The sequence below is a fragment of the Lynx canadensis genome, chromosome E2, assembly GCF_007474595.2.
Source record: "Lynx canadensis isolate LIC74 chromosome E2, mLynCan4.pri.v2, whole genome shotgun sequence".
NCBI lineage: Eukaryota > Metazoa > Chordata > Mammalia > Carnivora > Felidae > Lynx > Lynx canadensis.
This window is the reverse complement of record NC_044317.1, coordinates 41,229,888-41,249,524: the sequence shown is the minus strand read 5'-3', so window position 1 is coordinate 41,249,524 and position 19,637 is coordinate 41,229,888. Positions and strand designations below refer to the sequence as shown.

General features: G+C 42.2%; 1 protein-coding gene across 3 annotated transcripts in view; it reads right to left on the bottom strand.

Moving 5' to 3' along the window:
- The window catches only part of ZNF507 (zinc finger protein 507), a 46,457-nt gene extending 29,063 nt beyond the window's left edge, over positions 1-17,394 (bottom strand). Inside the window, exons 1-6 of one of the 3 annotated variants that reach the window (XM_030299623.2) lie at positions 17,213-17,387; positions 15,706-15,799; positions 14,211-14,333; positions 7,685-9,795; positions 6,215-6,332; positions 2,244-2,358 (exon numbers count right to left, since the gene is read on the bottom strand). In XM_030299623.2, coding sequence (XP_030155483.1) covers positions 2,244-2,358; positions 6,215-6,332; positions 7,685-9,793 — 2,342 coding nt within the window. In that variant the 5' untranslated portion in view covers positions 9,794-9,795; positions 14,211-14,333; positions 15,706-15,799; positions 17,213-17,387. Of the gene's footprint in view, positions 1-2,243; positions 2,359-6,214; positions 6,333-7,684; positions 9,796-14,210; positions 14,334-14,458; positions 14,492-15,705; positions 15,800-17,212 lie in introns of those variants that run through there. The other 2 variants (XM_030299624.1, XM_030299622.2) reach the window with 2 other exon arrangements.
- Positions 17,395-19,637: the final 2,243 nt, after the last annotated feature.

Below are 19,637 nucleotides of genomic sequence, written 5' to 3'. Positions count from 1 at the left end.
GCTTACTAGCTTAGCTTAAAACGAAGTTTATGACCAGGAACAGAAAATCCTAGAAGCATACTGTAATACAGTGTGTTAATTCACAGTGCTCTGTAGACTGCAAATCCTATGTGGATTTAAAGTATTTAGGGGCGCCTGGGTGGCGCAGTCGGTTAAGCGTCCGGCTTCAGCCAGGTCACGATCTCGCGGTCCGTGAGTTCGAGCCCCGCGTCGGGCTCTGGGCTGATGGCTCAGAGCCTGGAGCCTGTTTCCGATTCTGTGTCTCCCTCTCTCTCTGCCCCTCCCCCGTTCATGCTCTGTCTCTCTCTGTCCCAAAAATAAATAAAAAAAAACGTTGAAAAAAAAAATTTTAAAGTATTTAAAAAAGGAGTCACAAGATTTGACAGTTGGAAAATAAGACTTATGAGAAAAAGCTGGTTATATTTACAGGCAATGGGGATGTATGACATTTCTTCTGAGACATAAACACTCAGCCAAACCCAGTGACAAAGTGTAGTGTGTATAAACTTGGAAAATAACACGCTGAGACTTCTCTGCTTTAAGAGGAAAAGGGTTCTCAGAGTGCACTGCCCACTGGCAGGAAGACTTTAGGACAATTACAACCAATCCTAGGAGTCTGTGAATGTTTTAAGAACATAAGAAAACACACACCCCAGGACACCAAAAACTGTCAAGATAAATCTTTAAGCTATAAGACTAACCTACTCAAGTAGATGTGGACTTTCCTCAACAGACTTGGAATCAATCATTAACCTCTTTTATCCTAATTGTATTCTTGAGAGTTTACTTGTTTATTGTTTGTCTACAGGGTTCGTGACAGAGGGATGATATCCCTTTTATCATGACTACAGTCTAAGAGCCTAGCACAGCTCCTGGAACACAATTATCTGCTCAATAAATTTTTCTCAATGAATTTGAATGAAGAGTCTATATCTAATTTTATTCTTGCCTGGATCACATGAATTGGCATGGTATGCCATTGAATTTAAAAATAAAGACACCCAAAATATAAAGGCAAAGCTTTCTCCTATCAGATGAACTAGCGTCCCCTGTTTTCATAATGTTCTCCTAAATACTTTCTAGTGCGAATCATAAATGATACATGCAAATACCACCTATCACTCTCATATGTATTTTCTGGCACTGAGTTACTATTAATAATGGTTAATGGCCTTCATTGTACTCTGGGAAAACTAGGGATCCTAGTTTTAACAGTGTTTGAAATAAACACAGACACACTGAGGCAAGGCCAAACACCTTCCACAGAATTACGAGTCTTTGCAAATGGACATACTGTCTGAAGAAGAGTGATTATAAACAAGTCTGCTGCTTAGGAAATTAAGCACATGTTATATATTAAAAGCCATATATACAGAGAGAGAGATACACACTTAGAGCGTCAAACAATGGCATTTTCAGGCATAGTCCGTCAAGTCTTCATTTAGCTACTAATACTGTGACTCCCCCACACCTACTTGTGTCATACCCATACCATGGCTGGGGACACAAGTTAAAATGTGAAGCAGATTTTGATAAGCAGTTGAAACAGTTCATGCCCGTGGCCTAGCACAGTTAGTCATGGTGACTATGTCAGTTTTGAGTAGGAACCTGACATTCCATCATGGCTGCAAGCGCAACAGATTGCTCTGTGGCAGCTGGACACGCTTCCGCAGAAACGTCTGTACCTTTACCAGACATAAACAACACGCAGTGCGTTCTCTCAAGAGGCAAAGTTTACTTAAGAAATGATTTCTACTTTTCTATTCGATCACCTGACAAGGCCTGTATTTCCTGAAAATATGTGTTAGAATTGGCTTTTGTGAAAAATCACGTAACAAAATTCTATTAAATGACAGCTTAATTTTCAAACACAGAGTTTTTCATAGGGAATTTTAGCTTTAAGCATCTTTTCTGAAATACTGACTACTTAACCCACCAAATTACTGAACTGTAGTCTAAGCACTGAAAATCTGCTACGATAATTTATACCCAACTGAAACTGAAAACATATCTGACCGAAGTAGACATTTTCCTACATTTTAACTAGACAAAATGCCTATTGTCCTAAGACCCAAGCTTAAAGTTCATGTTCCTTAACAAACACTCATGAAACCAGTAGTGAGTTTCTTTGCACACAATCTGTGTTTAAATAAGTGTTATGAATCTTTAACTATTTCTACTTGTTTCCTTTACTATAAGATATTCTAACACAAGCATTAAAGCTCTATGACCGTCACACTTACCTGTATGGCTTGTCAGAGTTATGGATTCGCCGGTGGTTTCTGACACCAACGTAGGTTGTACTTGTATAATCGCACACGTCACATCTATACTGTTTCTGTACTGAAGACTTACTCCCTAGACAAGGGATTGGAGAGCTTTAGTGACATACTTAGATAGAAATGACAGCATCTCCACTGTAAATGAATATTTACAGCGCATTGTACCAACATTTCCCACAAGGCTTTCTCTTTTAATAAAGTTAACAAGTTTGAACATGGTTTTCCAGTTTCTCCTGCAACTGGACTATCAGCAGATACAAAGTGAACATCATCTCACCTGCAAATATAGATACATTGGCTTGGTTTCTGCATGACCTTGTACAAAATGCTACAATAAAATAAGCTGATGCCAGATGCCCTGTTGACTGTGCAGCAGCTGAATTAACCAGAGATATACTGTTAATTTGAAAAGTGTTAGTCTAATTGATATTGGATAAACTGTCTTAAGGAAACACTGATTTGCCAACAAGCTGTGATCTAACACTATAAGACAATATTACACAGTACGGCTACATAGCATATATAACAAAACTCAACATAAAAAGCCTAAAGCTTGGGGCACCTGGGTAGCTCAATTGGTTAAGCCACCAACTCTTGATTTCGGCTCAGGTCATGATCTCATGGTTTGTGGGATCGAGACCGGTGTTGGGCTCAGCATGGAGTTTGGAGCCTGCTTGGGATTCTCCCTCTCTCTCTCTGCCCCTGCCCCGCTTACACTCTCTCTCTCAAAATAAATAAATAAAAAAGCCTAAAGCTTTTCCACCCTATGGGTTTCCTTTGTTTATAAAAATGTCAGGTACCAGTGCAACAATGGAAGGAAAAACAACTGCAAATATTAAGTGCTATATATTAAAACTGCAAATATTAAGTGCTATATAATGTAGCAAATGCCTGGCAAACTGACACATTACAAGGACAAATGTTATCACTAACATGAATCTGAAGCCCTCTGAAATTCAGAATATATGGATCCGATTGGAAACAGGCCATGTCACCACACTTACTCTGCACCAACAAGGCTGGGTAATTTAAATCAGGGTAAGCCTGAGACAACACAAGCTGAATGATTTGATCATGTAAAACTGTTCCTGAAGATATTCAACACCTTCTTTACTCTTCTGTAAGCACAAAGTCTGTGGGCCATTCACAGGCTGATGGCTTTACATTCAGAAACAAAGCAAGCATGGAAACCTGAAGAATAAGGCAGAGCCGCGAGGAAGCTTAGGTAGAATATTAGCGCACAGTGCATAAACGTAAAATTGGTGGCAGAAGAGAATCCCACGCTGAAATTTTAACAAAGAAAATTCTTAAGTTAAATTTAAGCTTTCTAAAATTGAAATTCTCTTTCGCCTGTAACTACTTTTGTCAGGCAGAACAAAATGTCCTAATTTCCTGGTATACATCTACAACATTAATATACACTCTAATCATAATTATAATGTAAGTATCGCTCTTAATTGCTAGGTTAAAAACTTGGACTTGATTATAAGTGGCATTGTTCCAAATACAGTTTTTTTTAAAACCCTGAAAAAAATGAGGTGTGAAATATTGGATAATGGTTTTGTGTGAGAAATATTACAGATCAATGACAACTAATAAAAATGACAGATGGAAAAACTTAATATAGCACAGAACGAGAGCCTGTGCTACTTCGAGCAACTGTTTCCAATGGAAAGAATACACGATTTAAAGTTCAACAATTTGGGCTTCATCCTTGCTCTTCTACCTAGTACCAGGATGATTGTGGGCAAAGCATTTCACCTCCTGAAGACTTGGTTTTCTCATCTACAGGATGGAAATTCTAGAATCTCCCAGCATGGTTTATTGGGTAAGCTTTAGGAGAACTCTATTCTTCCTTCGCTGCAGTCTGTACGTCACATGCAGGTCTGTGTCAGGCCTCTGACCTGTCCCTTGCTGTAGACTCCCTGAAGACAGGGATCTGTGCGTTTTGTCTACATTGCATCCCCCGGGGTTCATGAATCGTATGTTTGCAATAACGAATGATTTCATTAATGATGTCTGCGAAGGAACATCATATGAGAATGCTTTGCCCGTGGCTCTAACACAGCACGTGTGCTCTCTGCCGACACAGCCGTCATACGGTTCTGTCTTCCTCCGGGGCTGGGTTTCTTACAGGCAGTGAGGCCTTCGCCGTACTCCCTGCACCTAGCTTGGTATCCAGCTCGGAATGGGTGCGCCATGCCTTCTGGCAGAACAATGTCTGAAGTGCTGTTACACTGGGTCTCTGAGTCAAAAACCTGTCCCAAGTTATCTGTGCCATCATAATGGGCAGTGGCTGGGGACCACTGAGGCACACTTCCCCCAACTTGTCCAGTAAGTTTACTACAAGGCTAAAAAATCTAGAGTAAAACACGAATTGTTTGTGAGCTAAACACTTGTTTTTTGGCTCAACAACCAGATTTCAAAAGTGCTAATACTGAATTCATCAAGTATCGGTGTAAGTGTGCAGGCGGTAATCAGTCACCTGAATTGTTGGACCACTATGACAGAGAAAAGCAAATGGAGTGAAGTGAGAGAAAAACAGACATGGCAGCAATTTAAAACCCATACATTCAACCACAAGAAACAGCAGGACGCACAAAGAAAAGATGCCGTAAAATGGAATATGGTGGACAGATGCCGCCACGGTAAAGCTCAAACTGGTTACTTTAATTTTGAGCTGACATTTTAATCTTTTTTATTAAAATTGTGAGTTCTGATTTGTTAACCCATTTGGACAGTTTTATAAATTACCGCTTTTGAAGACGGTGCTAGAAAAGACACATTCCACCGCTAGTGTTAAGCGCACGCAGGTGGTGCCGCTGAGTAGTATTTACTTTATTCCTTCATTAGGGATTTATGGTCCAATGACATCAAATGTTTTAATGTCTCCTTTAAGGGGATATGGAAACATAATGAATTAAAATAAAAGGAGGCATTTAGGGCTATTTTGTAAAAAGGAAACAAAACGGTTTTAGCTCAGCCATCTCTTGCAGAAACAGATGCTGTGTCATAAACTCCTTTTGTTTTGGGTAGTTTTACAGGGATGACATCTGTCTGACAAGGGAATTTTGGTGCTACAGTGGTGTCAAAATCAGTTCTTTCAGAAACATTCTTGAATCAGTTATGCTTTCTGGGGTATAATTTAATGAACCATTATGGTAAAACATTTTACTCTGCAGTTGTTTCTAACTTTAATTCTTAGGAAATCTAAAAAGGAAAGTCACCCCAATATGTTTTATTTCCCATAAACACTATGTACCGCACTTGAGACATTTAGAGTATATCAATTTAAGAGAGCTGATGCAAGGAAGCACAGCTTATTACACTTTATCCCTCATTCTCCGGATGTGGCATCCGCTTTTTCATGGAACTCTAATTAAATCTTTTGATTCTAATATTCCTATTAGCAGAAACTCAGCCGACTGGTACCTAACTAGTACACAAAAAGATCTTCTGTTTTTTTGGCTTTTTTTTTTTTTTCTTAAATAATGCAGATGAAATCTGGCAGTCATACTTGGATAAGAATAAGATCACAGCAGGAAGCCTCACTTACAGTTTGAGGTGGGGGCCCTGCCATCTGCAAAAGCTGCTATATTCTCAGTGGGTCAACTGGTACTGAGAGAGGGGAGGGCTTGCTTTCCACACTGCAGCTTCCCTGGCTTGCTGGGGTGTCACCCAAGGGTTCGTGATGTACTTGGCTCTTATAGGGCAGCATAAATTTCAACGTGTTATCTACCTACACAGTTGACTACTTACTAATATAGCATTTCATTTAGTGCTCAGAATTACCTCAGGAACACAGGTAAGATTCATTCACATCCACAGTATGAAAATAGAGAACATATGCGGCTTTAGTCCTGAAAATAACCCACATGACAACTAAGGGCTTTTTAAAAAACCTAATACGCTAGTCAAAAAAATGCAGATACCTTCTTGAACACCTTTTCCATCAGCTGTATCACTGGAAATTCTTGACTCATTAGAAGCTGCTACTGACAAGGTATCTGGAAGGCTGTGTTGCTCTCTCTCATGGTTCCTCAGTTGACTCTAAAAAATTGAGAAATAGTCCCACGTAACTTTCAATAAATATACTTGCACTGTTACTAAGAGACTGCTGAAGCAGTTAATTGCTTTCATGGCCTGGTACCTAGAACACACTACCAATATTTTAAAACCAAATGTGCTAAAAGATTATCTGATTTATTCGACAGTTTACGGAAAGAAATACACTGGAGAAATCACAATCTCATCAAAAAGGCAGTTCTTTTTGCATTCTCCAAAAGCAAGCCCCCACTATCTTCAGAGGGGTTTCTGCACGGCACGTGCGTGCTTACTGAACCACTGGCAGGCCCGGAGGAGGGAAGAGCAGAACGTTTGGAATAACCCGATGCTTTCACAAAAATAAATCCAACCAGTAACTGCTGGACTCCTGCTAATTCTTGCCTTTCAACACCAGCTAACGTGTTGATGGATATCTTCTTCCTTCACCGCCACCCCCACAAATCAAGAGTGCAGGAACAAAAGAAACTTCTGGAACTTGCTTTTACAGCCCATTTGGATGTGCTGCTTGTCTAGCAGCCTGAGACCACTTCAGAACACCATGAGGGCAATCCAAGGAGGCAGTGAATCTCAGACTCAAAGGCTGAGAGAAGTCTACATCCCAGTTAGCCTTTTAGGACACTTTTTTCTTTTTTTTTTTTGCCCTCCAGACAGTCAACTGGCAACACTGGAGAAGAAAAGTTCTAAACTAATGATCAATGAATCCTGTTTCCTTTAGGAAAACAGCATTTCATGCTGGTTGTTGGTTTTAAGGTAGTACATAGGATGAAAATCACGGTCAAAATCCTTACAGTCCCTTAAACTGCCCATTAAACACATGTGGCTCTATTTCCACTTTACTGTCTGTCATGAAGTCCAACATAGCACACTTTCCCTCTCGCAAGGACACAGATTACTGTTGGCTGGTTGTGTGGCTGAAGCGAGCAACCTGCATTTTGGGGACATGGAAGATGGAGTTTGTTTGCATCGATGTAGGATTACATCTGGGTAAATCAACTGTTAAGTCCTTCCCCTGTACATTCTCTTGAAATTACCTTGCAATTTAAAATCAACACGTTTAAAAAAAGATATACACGCTAAAACACTAAAAGCAATAAACACAGACACTGTTAAGGAGGAAGCAGACGGGAAAACAATCCTACACCAATCCTGATGACCTAGATTTCAGTCCCAATTTTAATACTAATTAGTTGGGATCCCCTGGGCAAATTGCCAAACTTTCCTAGGCCTCACCTCAGTTTCCTTATCTATAAAATGAGATGGCTGGACTCTCTGCCAAGTTCCCTCTTTGCTCTAAAAAGCCTAAGGTTCTCCGAATGATTTCACGAACTGATGCTTACCTTATAATGAAACGATTCTTCACACTGCTTGCACTGGTATATTCTTGTTTTGCAGTGGTTGATCATGTGGTTCTCCAAATCTTTGCTGTCGTCAGCTATGTGCTCACAGATAGGACACTGATAGGGCTGTCTCTGTCGATGGACCCGCAAGTGCTGCTTGATGTAGCCCTTGTTACCACTTGCGTAGTGACACAGGCGGCAGCGGTAGGGTCGATCAGCATTAGGGATGTATTCCACCACGTTGCTTCCCGATAAACCTGCGTCACTGTTGGGTTGGCACTGGGCGTTGTCCTGCAGCTCTTTCAAAATGTCATCGTCGGAAGCATTTTGGTCTGTCCTTTCCCTCAACTTTTCGATCACAGTCAGTAAGGACATGCTGATACCCGTCTTCACTTGCCCATCTGACAACTCCTGCCTACCCTCTGGGAGTGCTACCAACGTAGAGTTGCTCTGGTCAAAACCAGTTAATCCATCTGAAGAGTTTTTAAGTGGCGACATCATTTTAGAATAAGCCGCCAACGTACTGTCCACTTGCCTTTGTCCGGTATCTGGATCTAAAAGGTTTATATTCCCGTAGTGCCCAAGGTTGGCCCTTGTCAGTTCTGCAGCTCTTATGGGCATTGTGACGAGGGCTTCTGCAGCTAACGAGTGTAGTCGGAGAGACTCAGAATTTGTCCTTCTTCGGCCTGGTGGGGCATTCTCATCAGTAGCCAGTCCTTTGGTTATTAACTCACTGTCTTTCTTCTCTGGATTGCTCCAGCCTATGATCAGCCCCCCAATATCAACAGTACATTTATCAGCATGATAAACTTCATCTCTTCCTTCACCCCCAATCTGGGATTCTGTCGGGCTCAGGTTTTTTCCCTCTTCGATTTCAGCATTCATGAGGAAATGTTTCTGTGAAAGAGTTTCTTCAGCACTTGGCAAACGTTCTACTATCACGTTAACGTGACCTTTTTTATTGGGACTACTACTAATGATTTTCTGTGCGGATGAAAGCAGACTATCAGCGATCAGGTTCTCCTCCACATCAGATATCACCTCTAGCATCTCTTCCTCACTGGGGTCAAGGGTAACTGACTGAGTCAGATGAACTCCACCTTCTGCACTCTGTCCTAAAGGAGACGAAGAGGATAACGGTTCTGAGCTGCAAATCTGTACTTGTACTGAAGGCCCATTGTGGATACTCAGTTCGTTGTCTCCAATAGCAATGACGACTGCATCCACCCCACCAGGTTCAGCAGCCACTGAAGAATCCAGCAGGCCTAGGGGCTCATTTTCATTTTCAAAGATCGGATAGGAGCAGTCAACCTCCCCAGCATGTTTCCAAGCATGTGTTTTCAACATTCTCTGCTGGCCACAGGTGTAACTACAAAACAAGCATCGGTACATGCCATACTGTTCATACGCATACCATTTCCTCTTACCCATTTTTGCCATGGGTGCGTTTTGGGCAGCGTGCGTTTGGCCATCAGAAATGGTTTCATGGTTTCTTTCTGTGGGCCTCTGACACAAAGAGTTGGAGGGGCTTACACACTGCTGGGCTTTGGATTGAGTGTGACCGTTGGCATCGTTTTCGTGGTCGTTTACCACGTGAGCTTCAAGTTCCTCTTGGCTTTTAGATGTAATGTGGCACTCTGAGCACATTAATATCACTTCATTTTGCTGACCATGCTGCTTGATATGATCTTTTAACACAGAAAACGATGATGACAGAAACTTGCAAAGGCTACACTGGTAAGACATAGTCTTCCCATCGTTCTGGGCAAGAGAGCCAGGGGTAAAATGTATCTGAGACATCTCAGCCCTTCTGATCCCAGCAGGGGACTGGGTTACTTTAGCTGGAATCTCACAAAGTTCTTGGGTTTCAAAAGAGTGCGTTGCAGCACTTGAACGTGAGCGTTTTTTCCCGATCAAAAGACATTTTTGTGACTTTTCATGTTCTACTATCTTGCTTAACTTCTGGATAACATGGATCAATGGATCTGTTTTAACTTTTCTTTGTTCATCAATTTCCAGTGATGAACTGATGACAGTTTCAGCAGTCAATATAGCTTCCTGTTCCCCAATATCTGGCACCAACATGGCAACACTGCTGCTTTCTTCCATATCTAGAAAGGATAATATACAACAGAAAGAAATATCGGGTTAGAGGTATTATAAGAATGCAATTATAGGAAACCTGAGCTACTCTTAAGAGTTTAAGCTAATCTCAGTTATTTTCTAACCTGGGAGCTCCATTATCAGCATACCTGTATCCCCAGCAGAGACTTAAACTGCTTGGAACTTCTCTAGAGAATGTCATCCCCTATCAAGACTGAGGATGATCTTTCCATCTATTTCTTTCTTTGGAAATGACTTTAACAATATGCATATCCTTTTTTCTTCACTTTCTTTCCCCCAGACATCTAGCTGGACCCAATTAGTATGCCCTCTCTTTCGTGCAATGCCAAAAAAACAAAAAACAAAAAAACAGGACTGCTATTCCTTGACTGAAGGGACACAAGCATTCCCAGGGTATGTGGAACCACCTCAAGTTACCACAAAACCAACAAACAAAACTAACACATGACTGACACAATTCTTGGGAGACAACTACTTATATCAAAAATAATTATAGTCTTATTATTAAAATCATAAATTTGTTTTTTTCACTCCAAATCTTTGGAGTTATGAAAAGATAGTCTGGTAACCTCTTGTAAATGGCAGAGTGAATTTTGAGAAGTACAATGCAAACGAAAGTACATAAAAGCAATGATCCAGTTCCTTCTTTTACTTCCTTCTATTGATTTCCCTGAAGACAAACCACAAACAACGCTGTGGTTTTTTCCTAGAGGCCATATTAGTGGTCAACTATTACTCATGCACGGATATATGTAATTTCATTTTCCTGAAAGGGAAAGGGGCATCAGAGAAGGAAAAAGACCTGACATTCTAGTTGTGTTTCAGGTCTAAATATTCAGAGTCCTTAAAAGGGGTTCTCTGTAAGTTCCAGCAATGCATTACAGCCAAGGAAGTCATAAAACAAAAAATACTCACAATATCTTTCTCCCTAAATCTTGAATCCTCTATTTCCTGGCAGTACTTTCATTTCAAACATTTCCTTTGGCTCAAAGTGAGATTAATTTGTTGACTTGGATCACATTTTTCAGTTTAGGCTTTTTTCCAGCAACAAGTTTTGTTTTTCCACATTTTAGGTGCATTCTGGAGTCCTACTCACAACATTCAATAAATGCCAGCAAAATTTTTAGTGGCACCAGCTATAGACCAAAGACCATACTATTCTTAAACCTCAATCACAGGCTCTGAATTCTTATTTTAGGAGGTGAATCATGGCTTCCCTCCCCCCAGGTGGCTGAATCAACATGGAAGGGCCCTTGAGCCCCTGCCAAGATCACACCGAACTCCTGCTGGACCTACCAGCACTCTGACCAGCTGCAGTGCCAGCCCTCCCGTATCTACTCTTGGCAGCAGTTAGAGCTTTTCCTCTTATTTTCTGCTCTTTCTGGCACACAAACTTTCTATATCTAGGGCCACATCAGGCAAAAATGCAAACATTTTACTCTCGGCTTTAGTACTGCTTCTTCCCTCCTTCTTGATACTCTGTCCAATGGGATCAGCTTTCGTTTCTTTTCCGTGTCCAACTGTGCTCGTGGCAGGGAATGCACCCAACAGCCATTACAACGATGACCACTACCCCAGCTCCCACAGACCTAGAAGTCTGGGTGACTGCGGCCCTTTAGCCGCTCTCTTCTCTAAACAACCTGAGGTCATTACCTCTCAAAAGACTATGTAGTTCCTCTCCATCTTTCTCAAACAGAAAAAACAGTATTTTTAAATCTCTACACTCATCTTAAATCACTAAAGAGGGACCAGTGTGGGAACAACTTGTTTCTTTAGGAAAATCCTTTGTGACGTCTTAAGTCACCTTATTGCCTGAGAATTCCACAATTTTTCGGCCAAGGGGAGCTGTGGCTGTTTCTGTGACTAATGATTTCACTTTAGGACCATTCACTTAAGGCTTTATTTCTTTCAGTTCAATTGTTAAATGGGAATTAGTTAAATCATTGTTAATAACAGAAATCCTCGAACATTCAATTTCTTGCCCAAGATTTGGTGGTCTACTGTAGATCTAAGGTCTCCTCCTCCATGAAATATGACATCCATATAGGCTGATTGATAGTCCGCAGGTTAACGAGTGAAGATTTGCTCAACAGACTTTGCGTACCCACAGGGTTACAAAGGTGACTCACGTGGTCCCTCTTTTACCTAATGACAGAATAGGAAAGAGAGCAGTGCAACTACTCCCTGTGGATATTTCAGTGCACACCTTAAAAAGAGTGTGGAATGAAGAGGAGGAGGAGTTCAAGTTATCTCAAGAAAAAAACTAATACAAAAGAAACTGACAAAACATTCAGATTTGAAAAGCTGTGTCTGCTCAGGCATTAAGAGCTAATGGAAATTTGCAGCAGATGCTCCAATTTTCCCTGAACATTTATGTAAGTATCTCATTTTAGAGGCTGCATACATTTGGGGATAAGTACAGAAATGGCAGCTATAAAACAGATATGACAACATAAAATACATCAAGAAACACCTGAAAAACCAGTTTGGGTCCACATGGCAGAATCGATATATGAGTTAAATCTCATTAAAACAAAAGTCTCTCTTAGAAAGGGTTAGATGAACAGTTCATAGTAAAGTATACACAGGGAGGAAGGCCTGTGACCTTAAGGCCAACTCTTTAAATTTTCACAAAAAATTCTCTTAGGCCACCAATGTGCATACATATGGGATCCTATGTCAAGTGAAGTAAAATTTATTTGGAAAAAAAAAGAGAGATGAAAATAAGGGTACAAACACAATCCCAGTGGCTCAATAATGACGACAACACAGATTATGATCATCAGCATACTATCGATGGCCTTCACGTGATCAATACAAGTACATGGTCAGGGTGGGTGAAGAGGGTAGGAATAAAGCAAGAATAGCAAATTTTGTAATTAAAGTTTAGTAATAAGTGTCTAGGAGTTCCTTACACTATTCTTTCTACTTGTGTAAATATTTACAACTTTTCATACTAAAAAGTTACAGAAAAAATGGTTATGTGTCAGGGTGCCTGGGTGGCTCAGCTGGTTAACTGTCTGACTTTGGTTCAGGATGTGATCTCACAGCTCATGAGTTCAAGTCCTGAGTCGGGCTCTGTGCTGACAGCTCAGAGCCTGGAGTCTGCTTCGGATTCTGTGTCTCCCTCTCTCTCTGCCCTTCCCCTGCTTGTGCTCTCTCTCTCAAAAATAGATAAACATTTTTTAAAAAAACAGTATGGAAAAAAATTTAAAATCACAGTACTAATGGTTTAAAACGGAGTTGAATAGATAGGACAAACATGTTTAGAAGTTAAAAAGAAGTTAACAGCTTTTATATACTGTAACAACAGTACACAAAGTAAAACAGAAGGCAACAGTCAATGACCAAATCCTAACAAACCGAAAAGCTAGTTTTGGTCTAGGAAAGTAAGCAAAAGGTTTTTGAAGAGGTAAGACGTATACTGTATTCTAAAAGACGGCCGCGCCAGATGTCAACCATTTGTCCCTCTGGGCTCACTGCCTCCTTTCCTCCACTCTGCTCTCTGCCCCAGGAGGTATATTACATCAGTAGGCTCCTATGCCCTCTGGTTTCTGATTGCGTTATGCCAATGGGGAGCCATGAGAGGAGATCAGAAGGAGGCAGCATAGTGAAATCAGGATATTCATTCCCCTAATTCCCTCCCTCTAGGTCAGCTTGGACTGGCCATGTTTCTCAATGGAAGACCATTCTCTTCAGGCAGGGGGCTCTACAAAACTCTCCTGGTTCTGATACCTCTCTTCCTTCTGATGCTGCTACCTCCAGATAACTGCATTATCCTTGTGGTTTGTCTATACAAGTCCAACGCCTTTATTATGAGTATTTTTGTAAATACGTCCTCCTTGAATTATCTTAATTAGAATGCATCGTTTTCTCTTTTGGAATTCTGTCAACACAAGGGTAAGACTGACAAGGAAAAGAGCCACAACATTATCACGTTTCCAAAAGTGAGAATAAACCTTCCATCTAGCAGTTAGTGAAAAGATCAACATGGCTGAACAAGAAGGTTTACAGAAAGAGTAAAGCCTAGAGGCATTACCAAAGTAGGAAGCTTCTTATTTGGAATCTTTAGACATAACCACATTACACAAAATATATCAAACTATTACAAATAAATAAATATAAGTTGTATCCCAAACCAGAAAAGTTCTAGAATCTTTCCCACTGAGTCCTAACTCTTTCCTAGACAACAGGACAGGTTTCTCTGGCCATCTGAAAGTAGAACCTTCCTATGGAATCTTTCAGAAGCTGAAATGATGTAAAGTGAAAAAGGAATTACCATTTATTTATATGGAAAAAAAAAAACCCAAAATAACCTTTCTTAGGCTTTTCTGATATTTTAGAACACATCTTGCTAATAATGAGCGCACACGATAAAATGAGATAAAGCACAGATGCTCACAGACGCAGTTCAAAGCTCTGGCGCCTTGGTGCAGAGATTCCGAGTACAGTTCCTGGGCAGGAAAGGAGCTTGGTGGGGCCACGCTTGCTGCTTGGGTTACGTGCTGCCTCTATTAATGGCTCGCTGCAAAACAAACATTGGAAACTATTTTTGCCTTTGGTGTAAGACTGAAATCTTTAGATTTCTTTCAGTTAGAGAAATCAGGTTCTAACGTATGTCTTTCATAAAAGCAAAGTGGCAGGGGCTACCTGGGTGGCTCAGTTGGTTGAGCGTCTGACTCTTGATTTTGGTTCAGGTCATGATCCCAGGGTTGTGAGATTGGGTCCTGTGTCAGGCTCCATGTTCAGCATGGATTCTCTCTCTCTCTTCCCCACTTCCCCTCTCGTCCTCTCTCTCCCCCACCGCCCCAAAAAAGCACAAAGTGGCAGAAGGCAAACTGTAAAAAGTGGGGGAGACCTGTATTCCAAAGGCAAAAGCTTATAATTAATGTCTTTCCCAAGAAAAGAACCAAATTATTTCAGTTGTCTTTATTTCCTGATAATTACTACTAGGTTTCTTTGTATATCTAATTAGTTCCTTTCAGTTATAGAGTATGGTTATCATAAGTAAAATCAAGTTGAACAATTCATGTGAGCCTGAGTAGGGCTGGAGAAAGGCTGTAATTTTCTGTGCATGTGCAAAGGCAGTTCAGTGTTATAAAAAACCTTTTCTTTCAGACTAAAAATTTGTTCTTTCCCAACTAGGCAAAGATATGAACTGTTATGTCCCTGAATTGTAAACTGCCTACAAAAAATCACCTTTAGATTGCTTACACATTATTTATAGATTTATCTTGTTAATGTCAGCTATGATTCATTTGAATTAAAATCTCCTTAGCTTAATGTGATTAACTGCCACTAAGAAAAATATAGTGTAAATATCGCAAGAACATGAATTTTATAATCTAAAATTTCTTAGCTGGCATCTAGCCTGGGAGAATATTCTAATTTGGCAGCTAATTTGGCAGACCACGAAGACATAAGGTCTAACTAACATTAACCAGTATTAAGATTTAACATTTATTGAGCACCTATAATGTGCCAAGCACAGTGCTGGAGACTACACAAGTAAGAAGGAATCCTTGTCCTTGAAGTGCTCACCATCCAGGGGGCAGTGCCTATGTAGACTTTGTGTATTATTCATGAATTTCTGGTAATACTAGCCTCTTTTTTGCAGGTAAGGAACCTGAGGATCACAGATGTAAAGCAATAACTGGTTTAAGAACTGGAATCCAGGACTATCTGATTCTAAATCCCCTTTCTTAAGACACCAATTTCTTTCTTATATCTCAATGAGGACAAATACATAAAATCAATACTGAAAAGAATTGGCCCCTTACAGCCCGGCTATATCAAACGTTTTAGCCTGTTTGATCTTCGTAACTCTGGAACAGGCCAGGTGGGTGTTACACAATTTTACAAATAAGGAAACACTCAGTGTGGTTTCAGTGACTTACCCAAGGTTACATGGCTGTTAAGAGGCAGAGCCAATGTCTTTCAAATCAATTCCTGAAATTAACACAGTCCCTTGGACCAATCTTCAGAATTCAGCTGTGGCCAAGAATGAAAGTACATAGTATCAAACATTTCTCTTTCTTGGTGAAACAAAGTAATGATTTCTTTTGGCAGTGAGAAATTCCCCAATATTCTATGTCAAAAAGACATTCAGAGGAATGTTCATGCAACCCAATCATGTGTTGCAATTTTACATAATTTATCTAGCAAGCAGACTTTACCACTTTGTACAAGTTAGAAAAAAAAATTGCTCTGGAAACTTCTCTCAATAATTGTGTTTTGTTTTAGCTCAGAATTTAACTGACTCAAAATACTACTGTTTACTGATAACACTTTCTAATGAATAAGGAACAATAAATTGCATATCGCCATTTTAATCTTAACCCAAAAAGCCATCTAAAGGATGATTTTGCAAGCACAGTGGGCAGGAAAAGATAGGACACAGTAGCTTGACCTATATATCTTCCAACGCAGTTTCCTGCTCTGGTCTTACATTTCTTTGCAGTTTCCTATACTAGCTAGGATGAATCTAAAAGATCAAATAAAGCCTATTCCTTTCACCTAGAATGCAGCTATCTTATCGATTACGGTTAAGTAAACAGTTCGTTGCCAGGGCAGAAAGCACGTCTCCGGTCCTCCCTTCGAGTTAATTTCAAACGAGTTGGTAAGGTAAAGGAATGAAGGGCCAGGCTCTCTCTTTTAATCAATAACGCAATCCAAACACTGAGTCAAAGCGGAGTACTGAAGAAAGTACAAGCTCAAGCAGGTGATAAATCCAGTAATTGCCTGATAAAAGAGATGCAGACTGATAGTAAATTACAGCCCACCACAGTAACTAAAAAGATCGCCTACGGGTTGGGATGACGGCCTCCGCCTAATTAATCATCCAAGCCTTCCACACAAACCATTCCCTCCGGATGCCCGTAGGTCTGAAGAGTGGGAGATTTTCCCACTGATCTCAGTGATCGAGAGACCAGTTCATCGAAAAGGTTCGTAATAGGGTCAGAAGGCTAGGATTTTCTGTACTAGCTTTTCCTACATCAAGAATTGGTTAAAGGGCTGGGGCGATCAGGGGTTGAGAAAAGTAACCAACAGATGTGGTGAGGACCTAAGCGGTTGGCCTAAGCGCTTTCACAACTGCAGAGGAGAAGGAAGCAACGCCTCGGCAGGCCCGCCTGCAGACCAGGCTGGTGACAGTATGCGGAGAGCGGCAGGTTCCCCCCACCCCCCGCGGCAGGGCAAGCCAGGGGTCTCCGCAGGCCTCGCCGTGGGCTGCGTGGGCTGCGCAGAGCACTGGAAAGGGACGCGGAACTTGGGGCAAGTGGCGAGCGCCGGGCGGTGTCGGCCCGCTGAAGAGGAAGCAGGCGCCGGTAGAGGCCTGAGGGGAGGACGCACATGGCCGGCGGCGGCGCTACCTGCGGGCGGAGGGGCGGCCCCGGGGCGCTGTACCTGCGGTCGGGCGGCGGCTGCTGCTTCCGCGAGCCTCCTTTGGCCGGCTAGGAGCCCGGCCGTGCCCTCGCCCTCGTCCTCTCCCACCTCTCTCCCGGCTCTTTTCCCTCTTTTCCCCCGCTTTTCCCCTCCTCATCCGGAGCTCCAAAATGGCGGCGCTGGGAACGGATCACGTGAGCCGCGGGCAGGTCAGGTGACCCGAGTGGCGGGCGGCGGGGCGGGGCGATGCTCAGGCCCCGCCCATGGGCATCCCGGGGCTCTCGGGCTGGGCGGGCACGAAGGTACCCCAGCGGCCCGGGCTACCCAGTCTTGGGCGGGTACGGGTCTGGGTAGACGACTTCCCAAGGCCTCTGCGTTGCCCTCTCAATGGTCACCTGGGCCTAGAAGTCAGTGTCTCTCCCCACGTCGCCCAAATCTTCCGTGGGCTAGCTTCTTCACCCCATCCCCTCCCTAACTGGCTTTTCACCTACAGCACTGGCATTCTGTCAGCCTTATGCTCAGGAATATGTTACTGTGCTTGTTGGGCATGTTTTTTGTGGTGTTCTTGGCTAAAATGTAGAGGTCCTAGCTAGGTTTGTGACTGGACTTCAGGTGTGACTGGTGAGGGGCAGGGCTAGCCTTGGGTCATCTGTTTACTTGAGAGCGAGAAGATTTTCAGGGAAAGAAGACATCCTAGGGGTTGTGGCCTGACACAAGCTCAGTCTTTCTGAGGGCACCATCGTGTTGGTCATTTGGCTCTTGTTTTTATGGGTGGCATACACACCAGGGTTATAAGCAGCCTTGTTTGAGTTCCACTGTGAACAGAGTAAAATACAAAGGGAGGGAAGCATTTCCTCCAGCTTCACAGAGAACACTGGACTGTTTGGTACATTAAGAACTACACAGCAGGGAGTTTGGGTCTGGACTCACTAGGTGGGCCAGGAGCAGTAGGAAGGGAGCAAGCCCAATGGAGATAGTCCTTCATTGTTCATTGAGATAGCCCTTGGGGACTTCCAGATACATTTAGAGGCTTTTGCAGCAGGCTGGGCTTTCACTTATCAAGTGGGAGAAATATCTAGCAAAACTTAGTCACTGTTGAGACAGGTCAGTAATTCTCCTTACTGTGTCTCAGGATTCAAATTCACCTGAATTGGGGGGTTGGGAAACCAGCAAAGTTAGCATTCTGCTATTCTACAGACTCCTTTGCTGATTGGGCCAAAGAGCTAAGGAAGGAGAAGAAAAAATAAAGTGTTGAGCAATTTTTTTTTCAATAAAAGAGATTGAATAGGAGACTACCATGGAAGGGTGAAAGAAAAAAAAAAAAACAAGGAAAACCAGAAATACATGAAAAGGGGAAAGCGAGAACAAGCAATTAATGTGCAAATTTCTTTCCTTTCCTTGAGCTATACATATAATCTTAGTTTATAACCATCTGAAGAGGACGTTTTCTTCAGCAATAACTGTAATGTCCATGAATCTGAAAGTGGACACAAGTCAGGGAATTATTTGATCGGGGAAGAGTTTAAACACAAAGCGGAGGAATTGTAATCTAGGGAAAATAAGGAACTTCTAAAGAAGGGGAAGAAGATAAATTGGTTTGTCTGAAGTTTCTGTGGTATTCTTTTCCAGTATACGCCAGTTGTTTCCCAATGTCCCTCATGCAGAGCAAGGTTCGACAGAACTTCCTGGCTCAGAGGTGTGGCCAGTGACTGGTGCCGTCTAATGAATTGCGTGTGGTGGATGTGTCACCCCCATCCTGGAGCATTTAGTTGCCAGTGCACTCACATCCAGAGCACCATTTTCCTGCTGCCTTGATGACTGGCAATGTTCACAATGGTGGCCACCCTATCAGCGTACATTCTAGAGTAGCAATGACAAGCTGAGCCCCCAGCCGCCCCCCAATGGATATGTAGGGTGAGGAGGTCACTGAGGTTTGGAGCTGTTTGTTACTGCAGCATGATGTAGCCACACTGCTGACTGGCATTCTTCCTCCCTACACCGAAGTAGCAGGAAGAGGCAGAACCAATAGAAAGACACCATTACAGGGGCGCCTGGGTGGCGCAGTCGGTTAAGCGTCCGACTTCAGCCAGGTCACGATCTCGCGGTCCGTGAGTTCGAGCCCCGCGTCAGGCTCTGGGCTGATGGCTTGGAGCCTGGAGCCTGTTTCCGATTCTGTGTCTCCCTCTCTCTCTGCCCCTCCCCCGTTCATGCTCTGTCTCTCTCTGTCCCAAAAATAAATAAACGTTGAAAAAAAAATTTAAAGAAAGACACCATTACAGTCAGACGGCAATGCTGATGAAAGAATTAGAACCTTCATTCCTGAAGACAGAGAAGGTATGAGACGCAGAATCCAATAGGAAAACGTGGGCAACTTCAAAAAGCCAGTGGAGAAAAACCTCAGTAGTTTTCTTTCCTGTACGAGAGCTCTCCAGAAAATTACAGGGGA